The following is an 11,900-nucleotide window of genomic DNA, read 5'->3' on the forward strand; positions in this document are numbered from 1 at the left end:
CTTGGTCGTGGGAGGCCCATAGTAACATGGCAAAGATGTTTGGACCATAAAAACTTGGCATCTTTTGGAAAAAAAACATTTTTGAGCAATGTTGATTTCATGCATTTTCCCAAAATTTAGCCAACTTCAACAAGGTGTAAATCCTTCAATTTTTGTCATATGAAGGAGATCTTGCACTTTTTGGAAACCTCAAAGAGTCCTCTAACCAATGTCTTTGGTCTCATATCAAAATGATTTTTGGTTCTCCTTGTGTGTCCATTTGAAAAAAGTGTCTTTTTGTTGACTTTGAAAATGACCTGTAATGTCTTTGGCCATATTTTTCAAATGGTGAATGCTATGACCATGGGATCAATTGCATTTGAAAGATAATTGAATTTCCTTCAAAATGAGCTTTGGTTGACATTTTTTGGATGAAGGATGAGAGAGTTATGATCAGTCAAAGTTGAGTTGACTTTTCAGGCAAAAACCCTAATTTTGAATCTTAGGGTTTTGTTGATTTTTGATCTTTCCTTGATGAATTGTGATCATCCAATGATCAAATGTTGAATCCTTTGACAAAATATGGACTTTGGCAAAAAATTTCATTTTTGACTGTCAGTTGACTTTTTTGGTCAAACGGGTCGTCTGTTGACTGTTTGAGCTGCTGACGGTGCGTCTGAGTGAATTGAAGTTTGAAAATTTGTATGATGGTACTTTGAGATGTATGGATGTATATGAAATCCATTTGAGCTCTCAAAACTTGTTGCTCCTGTTAAAACAAGAAAAACCCTGATTAGGGACTGTCTGTATAGGAGGCAGTTAAGCGTACCTGATTTTTGTGCAGTGTTGAGTTTCTGCTAATCATGTGATATTCAGAAGACTTCTAACACAAAAATCTTGGAAATTTGAATTGTGAATGATTGATTTGATTGATTGTACAAATCACTGAGAATTGTACTGTCTGCAGTTTGTCTGTCAACCGACTGTTCGTGTACTGAAGCAGCAGTTAAAGTGAAAAATCAACTGTCAAAGTTAATTTTCTTTTTTGTTGTTATTTTTGTTTTTGTTTGGTGTGAAGCATGAAAATTTATTTACATGACTTGTTAGAAAACAGAAACATAATAAATAACTGATATTTACGGTATGCGGGCAAAATTACCGATAATAACCTGAAGATTGTTAAATGCACAGAAATAGAAATATTTGACTGGCAGAAACACACAAAATATTATCTTAGTAATTAAGCAATATTATGACAAATAGTACAACATTTAATACTGACAGCATAAATATTACATACTATTGAACAGTACGACGAGTAGACGGTACGTTTAAGAAAATAAGAAACACGTCAAACTTTAAAAATGACGGTTGATGAACCATGCTATGATCAATAACATGTAGATGATTGGGAGCATAACCATTGCAGGTCCACACTCCTCAGGACTGTGCAGGCAGAAGAAAGTCATGATCACCGTAGCAATGGTGATGACTGTAAGAAACAGTGTCTCTATCCATTTTGCCATTCTTGCTAGGGAAGAAGAGAAAATAGATATGAGATGGGAATTTGAAAGATGAGTTGGAATTTGATGTGAGATTTTATGAAAGAAAATGAGAGGTATTTATAGAATGGAAAGAAGGAAAGAGACGTTGGGGAATGATGTGATTCCGTACAAATGGAAATTTTGAGTGGAAGTGAGATTTGAAAGAAAGTGTATGATATTGTTGGGAAAAGAGAGATGTGTAGAATAAAGTTGAGATTTGAATTGGAAAGAAGAGATTTGAAAAGATTTTGAAAATAATGGAATATAGTACAAAAGTTAGTGGGAAACCAAAAACAATTGTTACCAGTACAGTGTGAGTTTCCTGCTTTTGCGCCTGCAAAAAAAAATTTAACCCTGCATGAACTGTGTTAGTACTATTTATCTGTAAAATAAATAAATAGTATTTGTGAAGTAAAGAACAGTATTTGGCGTTTGCGTAAGAATAAATTCCACTGTAAGCCAGGCTACTGTATAAGAAAAGTTTCTGAAATTTAAGTACTTCATATGCTAGGATATTTGAAATAAAAATCCATGATTATATGAAACTCTTAATTTTCAGATTGGAGTTTTCTTGAAAAAAGATGTGGGCAAATTTTGGGGTATAACAAACCGTGAACCCGGCCAAATTACAACCCTTAAAAGTCCTAATTGAAGTAGGGTTTATTTTGAAAGCGCACTCCGATGAGATAGCGTTTAACTGACTCCCAATGAAGCGAGACTCATATCCATGTTGGTATCGTACGTTTGCTTTATCTTCCATATGCAAAAATCGAGGTTGTGTCAACTAGTGATCCATTCACAAGAGGTCGCAACCTCATTTCAATAAAAAGTTTCTTTAAACTTCAAGACTAACATAGGCTTTGCATTAGAATCATCATTCTTAAAATTAACATTCTTTTGCATGCAAAATATGTGCTTAACATCAAGGAAATTTTCAAGGATGAGAATCAATGAGTAACTTGATCATGTCAAAGTACAAAAAACTTGAGAACTCCGAGGAGTAAAAGCTAATCATCTCAAATATTGACCATCAAGGGGAAGGTTCTCTAAAGAACTCCGTTGGGCATGTACAGTTGATGCATTCTTTGACTACTCTGTGGTGAAGAGTTTGAAGATTCCGTTGAGCATGGTAAAGTTGTTTCCATGTTTGTTTGACTTCAAAACAAAGAAAGCTTGAGGATTCTAGTCCGATGTACCTAATCAGGGGCAATTAAGTCGAGGTTTGACCTCTCAAATTCAGCATAGCTGGGGCAATCATGTCGACAAATCTCTTCGAGCCTTGATCAATCTGGGGCAATCAAGTCGAGGAATCTCTCTTGAGTTCAACCAATCTGGGGCAGTTACGTCGAGATTCGACAAATCTCCCCAAGGATCCTTTGGGGCAAATCCCTCCATAAGTCACGAAGCCTGGGGGACAATTCTGAGTTCTTTTGTCGCTCCTTGACCATAGGAGTTTATTTCTCCTAGAAATTTGGTCTCTCCTCAAGCATAAGGGTTTATTCCTCCTAGGAGTCGTTCTACTTCCCTAATCAAAGCTCCTTATCTGGATTTCTCATCCCCAACATGGTGAATCGAGGGAATCTCCTCAAACTGAAAATCCTCCAAACAGTGGCATATGGTGAGAAGTCAGAAATTATTCTTCAAGTCAAAGAAAAGTGCATCTTACAAATCAAAGTCCAATATCTATTGGCACCTCCACATGGTCCTTAACACTAAGGGGATTCTCCCTGGTGTTTACCTCATCAATGCCTTTATTTGGCACTTTGCATATAGTATTCATTGCATATAACATTGCATCCTCAAAAGCGTAGCATATCCATCAAAAGGGAGCATTACGCCATAGAAAAATCCAAACATGCATACAAAGCATAAGCCAGATAATACAAATCCGCACCCAGTCAAGACAATAATACATCCCCACACAAAAGGTTGTCCTTGCAAATTCTGATTGATATCTGCTACTACGTTTCAAATCTCTTCCAACCACGGTGCCGAGGCGAGGTATCTTCAATCTCTGATGAGTGTCTGACACAATGTCTTCTTTTGTCTCCTGGTGTCGAGTCGATGTTGAGTCATAGATCGTAGGAGATCTTATTCTTTCAGTCCTGAAGATCATGCTTAGGTCTTCTCCTGGTGTCGAGTCGATGTTGAGTCACAGATCGTAAGAGATCTTATTCTTTCAAGTCCTAAAGATCGTACGAGATCCTCTCCTGATGTCGAGTCGATGTTGAGTCATAGATCGTAAGAGATCTTATTCGTTCAGTCCTGAAGATCATGCTTAGGTCTTCTCCTGGTGTCGAGTCGATGTTGAGTCATAGATCGTAAGAGATCTTATTCTTTCAGTCCTGAAGATCATGCTTAGGTCTTCTCCTGGTGTCGAGTCGATGTTGAGTCATAGATCGCCACGAGATCTTATTCCTTTCAGTCCCGATGTTGAGTCATAGATCGCCACGAGATCTTATTCCTTTCAGTCCCGATGTTGAGTCATAGATCGCCACGAGATCTTATTCCTTTCAGTCCCGACGTTGAGTCATAGATCATAAGAGATCTTATTCTTTCAGTCCTGAAGATCATGCTTAGGTCTTCTCCCGATGTCGAGTCGATGTTGAGTCATAGATCGTACGAGATCTCTTTCCTTTCGGTCATTGTTTCATACAACCATTCTCTTTGAAAACCCCGTGTCGGCACCGCTACCACGTTATAAGCTATCTCTATCCAAATCCATTGTTCACTGTAAATATATCCACCAGAAAAACAAATTCCTCTCTTTCCCCAGCAGATATCAAAACAAAAACAAAACAAGGATAACATTTACACCATCTTCTCTTTAAGACAAATTTCTGGTACTCTGGTATTTAATCTTCTTCTACCTCGAATGTTCGAAAGGCTAGCGCCAATCTCACTTTCGAGTATAAGACGATTAAATAGGGGCAGCTGTCATACCCCAAATTTGTCCTACCCCTTTACTTCTAACTGGCTTAGGCTTTACATTCATGTACATACATCACTTAGGTCATAATCCATACCCATGCATGCATATCATTAGTATCAATCAAAGACTACCAGGAAAGAACTTTTGTGGCAAGGAATTTCCTACCAGATGTGTGGATCTGAGGTAATCATGTGGCTCTATGTTCATTGAAGCCCTCCTGGATAAGGGTTTTTTCTCAATCTCAATTCAAGGCGTTGGTTGAAGGATATTAGCTTGCAAATCGTCTGGTTCCTTAAATCAGGGTTCCTTTGACCAAAGTCAACCAGTTGACTTTCTGGTCAACATTTAATCAGGAATGGCTTCTATGTGTGAAAAGCTTCTCGCACTGACTGTGTGGAGGTGTTTGTTTGATGGGATTCGATTGGAAGAGGTTTAATCGGGAATTTCACCAATAGTCGGAAAAATCGGAACAGTTGACTTTCGGGTCAAAATCAGAAAATTATTCAAATATTGACTTTTGGTGGAAAATTAATCAAGAAAAGTCGAAGAATGGATAAAATCGGGAGTTCGACAAAAAGTTGCAAAAAATAGTAAAAAGGCAATTTTCAACACTTAGAAAAATTTTGGGTGTTTTGGATCTTGTTGGGCAGTCCACTTCAGCACTGAATTACACGTGGCAAATGGCGTTTTTTGGAGAAATTTCCAACATCAAAGTTGTTCCTCTCATGGAGGAGAACAACTTTGTAGTTGGACACTTTTTCATTTGAAGCTTGTGTGAAGAGTTAAAGTGGTGTGAAGTTTCTGAAAACTCATTTAAATCAAGGCACAATCCAAGTCACAAGTCAGGTCATGACCTGGCATTTTAACAAACACATGGCATGCCAAATCTCCAGCCATTTTTAGAGCTCTACAAAAATGCTATGAATGCAAACTTGGTATCATTCTCTTCTTTGCCATCGCCTCTATGCAATGAAACAAGAATTGAGTAAATTGGGTGGGTATTGAATCAATTGTGGATGTTCAAAGTCATGCCCTCACCCTGACCAAGTCAAGCATCTGGCCAAGGCAGAAATCCAGGTCATACGCAGGCATATCATCAAACACGTGGTGTGCTAACTTCAAGTCCATTGTTCTCCCTCCACAAGTCTCTGTTTTGAACAAACATGGTATCAAAATATTCTCTTCCATACCTTCTATCCAATGGTCCAAGAGTTATATCATTTAGTTATGTGGTGATCGAGATATAAGGCTTTGAAGTAGTGCTCTGATCAAGTCGCGTTTTGCCGAAGATATGAGCCAGAAACTACGTCACGCGTGCAAGCCCCATGCAATGATTTTCTTCCAAGTTCCAAGTCAGTTTATGAGGGCTGTAGGCCTCTTCTCCTGACACTCTAAACACTAAAGTTCTTCTATCCCATGCTCTCTTCACATTAAGCCAAAGAGCAAGTCGAGCAAGGGACCATAGCTTGAGATATACACATATAATGGTAAGCTTTTGGACATGAGTGAGGTACATGAGTGAGGTGCCATACAATAAAGCTGCAACACACTAATTTTCCATATTAAACCATGCATGATCCTGTTCACGTGAAGGAGGAAGAGAAGCACTCCATAAATGCTTGTGCATTAAGCTTTAGGAGAAAATATTACACTACATGCTCCACACCACAACACCATACACACTCACAACCTCATGCACCACTATATAACTCAAAACTCCTCACAAATCACAGGACACACTTTCATTTCTCCACTTTCAATTTCTATCCTCTCTCTCTCCACTCCTCTCTCTTCTCCCTTGCTCCACCTCTAACCACCACTAACTACCATCTAACTAACTCCTCCAACTACCTCCAACCACCATAACTAACAACTTCCGGCCACCATAACAAACCTTCACCGCCGCAACAAACCATCACCACCGCATCACAACCTCCTTCCACCAACAACCACCATAACTGCCTCAACAAACTCTCGAACTCCATAACCGTTTTCTCCACTTTCATCATCATTGAATCATCATCACCATCTTCATCAAACCACCATCGCTGCACCTCCTCATCACTGCGCCTTCTCATCATCAACGTCATCGTCACTCCCTCTCTCTATCAAAACAACAAACTGCAGCAAGCTCTTTACGAATTCGTCATCATCATCAGACATCTCTATCAATCTTCATCAACGCACGTCATCATCATCATCATGGAACTTCAAGGTCCATGGAGCCGCTTCAACCTTCCTCCATTCAAAATATGAACAAGTAAGCCTAAGAAACTCTCTCAGCATGCTAGTGATACGCGATATGTCATGTAATGTTTGTGATGCACTCTTATACACTCTGCGTTCTTGATCTGAGTTCAGTTTACTTTTATACGTTCTATGTTCTTGATCTGAGTTCAGTTTGCATAGGATAACTTGTGCTTGAAATCCATGAAAGATTATGAACATGTTGTAGTGTTTTGATGATTTTAGTTATCCTAGGGCTTTTAGATTCGTGTTCAGTTGATGAGTTAGAGATAGAATCGGAAGAATCCAAGGGCATATCTGAACTCAGTGATGAGAACCGAGTCAGGCCACGGCGGTTTCGTGAATTTTTGGAGTTTTTACGAATTCCGGCGGCGGCGCTAAACAAAGAAGATGACCGGAGTTGGTATCTCCGGCATCTGGGTATTGACTGCCCCTCCCTTCCCGTCAGTGACGTGGCACGTTGTGGTTGGCCCCATTTCCCATTCTGTTTTGCTTTTGGCTTTACTCATATGATTGGGAGTGGTAGGTGGCAGCGTGTGATTGGCTTTAGTTCTTCTTTGTCTTTTCTAACTAAAAGATAGTGGACCAATTGATAATTGTATCATGTTCTTTAAATGTCACGTTTTACTTCATATGCAATAATACATACTGATACAAAAAAACGGAAAATAAATGAAATGAGTAAAGGAGCGTTGGGCCATGCGTTGTGCCTCATTCTATTTTCCAAATTGCACCCGTATTCTGCTAACATACCCTTGCGCATGATGGACTGGGCCAGACACTTTTGCTGTTTCCTCACCCCTGTTCAAGCCCAGCTTTGCTTATAACTACATTTTAGTTCATTAGAAAAATACTAATACACCCCTCCCTGCTGTTAATAAAAACAATATTAAAAATTGATTTTCTTTTTTTTCTTTTTGCATATTGATTGATTTTCTTAAATAAATAAAAACAAAAAACCTCTTCTAACCAATTAGATTTTTTTAGAATTTTATTTTTATTTAATTGAAGTTTTAATTGTTGTTTCCTTGAATTTTGATTGGTTGATAAAACATAAATAAATAGTTTCTTTGTTACATCAAAAAATGCAATTTTCTTGTGATTAATTTTCATGGATAGTTTAGACTCTAATCATTTTCTTTTTGTGAATATTTTCTTATAATGTGAAATACCAAATATCTTCTTCCTCATTAGAATAGAACAACAATAATTAGGTTTAGAGATTAGGCTAGTCCCCCACTTTTGCATTCTTTTTCTTTTACAACATAAAACATCTAAAAATACTTGAATAAATTCCCCATAAAAAATACGAAGAAAATACTTAAAACACTAACAATCAAAGTGAAAATTCTTAAAAAGGGAATGGAAGCTTGAACGTCCCTTGCTTTAGGGAACGTTCGAGTGCTTGGATCTCCCTTGCTTTAGGGTTCCATTCAGGCGTAAGTTCCCAACTTCTAAAAGACACAAACCAAAGAGTAACTCGAGTTTCCCTTGCTTTAGGGATTTCCTCGAAACACTCAAACTCTCTTTCTTCTCTCCTTTCTTAAGGGCATCGTTATCTCCGCTCCATTGCATCCTAGGCTGTCCCCTTATGCAAGAGTGTGAGCGTTAACTCCGCCCAACTAAAAAACACAAAAACAAACAGAAAATCTTTAGCCGAACTACGGCGCTCTGATTCCTGAAAAGGATACGTAGGCATCAAGTCGCGGGGCTTGAACGAGCACATTTGTAAATAATTCCTTCTTTTCCCCGTATTTCTTTTGCATTCATTCGCATGTAGACATAGACATAGTACACACCCTTTAGATAGAAACAAACATAGGTGGATACCATCGAGTACGATGGGCGTGAGGGGTGCTAGCACCTTCCCCTCGCGTAACCGACTCCCGTACCTTGATTCTCTGGTCGCAGGACCCTGTTCCTTCCTTTGTTAGGTTTTCTGATATTCCTTTCCCTTATGGGATAAATATATTGGTGGCGACTCTGTTCATTTTTCGCGAGCGTGCGACATCACTCTAGTTTGTTTGGCTAGGAGGTGATATAGTTTCAGCCACCATCACGTAAAATAGAATATCTTATTAAAAGAATTAAAAAATTATTTGTTACAAACATTTACCTAAGTCATATATTTAATCTATGTATAAGATTATTTTTAAACACAGACAATATAAGTATTATTTTACTAATTCATCCAATCAATAACAACAAATACAATTTACATTAAAGAGTATTTTAATCGACACTATTCTCCACGCGCCTTTCTTAAATATCGAGAACCCTATTCCTTTTCACCACTTCACTCCGCCATCGTCAATCCAAACCCAAAACCCTAATTCCAAAGAGTATTATTGTGTTTGTTCTTTCTAATTTAAAACCAGAGAAAGTTACATGTCACTCTAGTTTGTTTGGCTAGGAGGTGCTATAGTTTCAGCCACCATCACGTAAAATAGAATATCTTATTAAAAGAATTAAAAATTTATTTGTTACAATCATTTACCTAAGTCATATATTTAACCTATGTATAAGATTATTTTTAAACACAGACAATATAAGTATTATTTTACTAATTCATCCAACCAATAACAACAAATACAATTTACATTAAAGAGTATTTTAATCGACACTATTCTCCACTCGCCTTTCTTAAATATCGAGAACCCTATTCCTTTTCACCACTTCACTCCGCCATTGTCAATCCAAACCCAAAACCCTAATTCCAAAGAGTATTATTGTGTTTGTTTTTTCTAATTTAAAACCAGATAAAGTTACATGTCACTCTAGTTTGTTTGGTTAGGAGGTGCTATAGTTAAATCAAAAATAAATTTAAAACTATTTTTGAATATTTTGATATATGATAAAAAACTATTACTAATATATTTTTTTGTTTTGAAAATATGAAATTAAAATAAGAAACAAATAATAAAGGAGAATAAAAACAATTAAGAAAAAGTAGTAAAAGGAGGTTGTAGGACAAATATGGTCGCTGGGATCCTTCTGCTGAGGACCAAAACACATTCAACTTGAGGTCCAACAAGCAGGGAGGTGCAGGATGGAAATGGGTTGATGATAAGTAGAAATAGGCTGGGCTCCCATTTGATAAGCCCAAATGGGAATGAAGTAACCATAAAACCCTAAAGATATAGGCAAGGATCCGCCACCCCTGTTCCAAATTTTCGGTCAAGCTCCATCTTCTTCATCTGATCAGTTTCTTCTCCTGCTTCAAGAACAAAACACCTACACCAATATTCTAGTTTTAAATCTCCATGGCACCACCAAAACGACTCCGCATCACTCCGCTCAATGATCCATCCACCGCCTACTCCTCCGATGACGACCAACCACCTTCCTCCAAAAAGCCAGAAGATGAAGTAGTCGATGAAGAAGAAGTTTCAGAAGAAGGAGAAGAAACTGATCAGAATGAAGAAGATGATGATGATGATGATGATGAAGAAGAAGAAGAAGGTTCTTCATCCGAAGAAGAACAAGTTCAACCTCCTTCCAAAAATCCTCCACCTTCTACCCCAATCTCCAACCCTAAACCCGAGTCCGGTTCCGAATCGGAGTCTGGTGCCGAGTCCGGATCTGAATCTGATTCTGAACAAGAACCTACTCCACCTAACGCCAAAGTCAAGCCTCTCGCATCAAAGCCCATGAAAGCCCAACCACAAGCCCAATCTACTCCCGTACCGGCCAGATCTGGAACAAAGCGTGCCAACGAAAACGGTTCCAAACCTGCTAAGAAGAAAACAATCGCCGGCGGCGGTGGTGGTTCTGAGAACGAAGCGGATGGAGACGGTGACGTGAAAATGACCGGGGAAGACTCTAAGAAGATGAATCCGAGAGTCTTCACTGAAGAAGATGAGATTGCCATTCTGAAAGGTCTCGCTGACTTCATTTCCAAAACTGGTAATGATCCGATGAAGGACCTGGTGGCATTTCATAGGTTTGTGAAGAAATCTATTCATGGTGATGCGACTAGCGAACAGCTGAAGCGGAAGGTTCGTGGTTTGAAGATGAAGTTCAAAGACGGTGGTAGTTTCACTAAAGAGCATGATAAGAGAGCTTTTGAACTTTCCAAAAAGGTTTGGGGCAATACTGAAGGCAATAATGGAGGCAATGAAGGGGAAGAAAATGGGAAAGTGAATGAGAAAACTCCGAAGAGTACTAAGAAGGAAGCTCCTGTGAGAAACAATACTTCTGCTAAGAAAGAAGTAGTTGCCAAGAATGGTGCTGGAAAAGATGAGGGTGTTGTTGATAAAAGCTTGGCTTTGAGTGAAATGTGTAAATTTGGTGAAGCTGCGGGGTTATCCTTGTTGAACAAGGCTATGGAGAGGGGAATGGGATTGTTGGAGGAGTCTAAGGCTGATGAGTTTGATGAGAGATGGAGAAAGGTTCAAATTGCGGAGATGGAACTGTTTGTGACTCGAGGGCAACTGCTCAAGGATCAGATTAGGATAGCATTGGAGGCGTTGAAGAAGAAGTCTATCAATTAGGGTTGTCTTGCAGTTAATTTTGTGGCTAATCTGGTAAATGTTCTGGACAATCAATTAGGGTTATCTTAGGGTTAATTTTGTTGGTAATCTGGTACATGTTTTGGATATGTTCTCTTTTTTATTTATGCAGTGATTTTGCGGTTATCTTATGATCATTTGGTTTAACAACTGCTGATTTATGATGAATGTATTATGAGTTTTTCATATGAAATTATTATGGTTGTTTGATTGTTTGATTATTGTTTATATGAAATTGTTATGGATTAGAGATTTTGAATATTGTCATTGCCAGCATGTTTGTTTGGACATGTGGTTTGATAGAGCTTAGTCTCTTGCTCAAACAGATTGGAAGTTTCTGAAATGAATTTCAGATTTGCACTTCATGCATGTGTAGAATACCTACAGATTGGAAGGTTTCTGAAATGAATTTTAGATTTGCACTTCATGCATGTGTAGAATACCTTCAGTGTGAGTGTTTGAACAAGAGGTGAAGCCATTTTTGTAATGGGAGCTAAACTTTGCTCTATGTGTTGAGTTCATATATATATTTATCTTGTTTTTGTGTGTGCATATTATATAGATTTATAGTTGGTTTAACACTATTAAAACATCGAGCTATTCCCATCTGGGTTCCAGAGGCATGATATGAGAATCAAACTGTTTGCTAGTGCTACTATTAATGGGTGACTTCAGTAGTATCTTGTG

At 38.3% G+C, this 11,900-nt stretch overlaps 1 protein-coding gene across 1 annotated transcript; it reads left to right on the plus strand.

The window, feature by feature from the left end:
• Positions 1–9,836: 9,836 nt before the first annotated feature.
• Positions 9,837–11,339, plus strand: LOC131661709 (GLABROUS1 enhancer-binding protein-like). Its single transcript, XM_058931313.1, has one exon. It carries the CDS (start codon positions 9,966–9,968, stop codon positions 11,193–11,195), a length of 1,230 nt encoding a protein of 409 aa, XP_058787296.1. The 5' UTR covers positions 9,837–9,965; the 3' UTR covers positions 11,196–11,339.
• The last annotated feature ends 561 nt before the right edge of the window (positions 11,340–11,900 follow it).

This window comes from Vicia villosa, linkage group LG3 (assembly GCF_029867415.1).
Source record: "Vicia villosa cultivar HV-30 ecotype Madison, WI linkage group LG3, Vvil1.0, whole genome shotgun sequence".
In the NCBI taxonomy this organism is placed as follows: domain Eukaryota; kingdom Viridiplantae; phylum Streptophyta; class Magnoliopsida; order Fabales; family Fabaceae; genus Vicia; species Vicia villosa.

What these genes read in the sequence shown, in the direction of transcription:
- LOC131661709 (XM_058931313.1), top strand. Translation starts at nt 9,966, where the DNA reads ATGGCACCACCAAAACGACTCCGCATCACTCCGCTCAATGATCCATCC.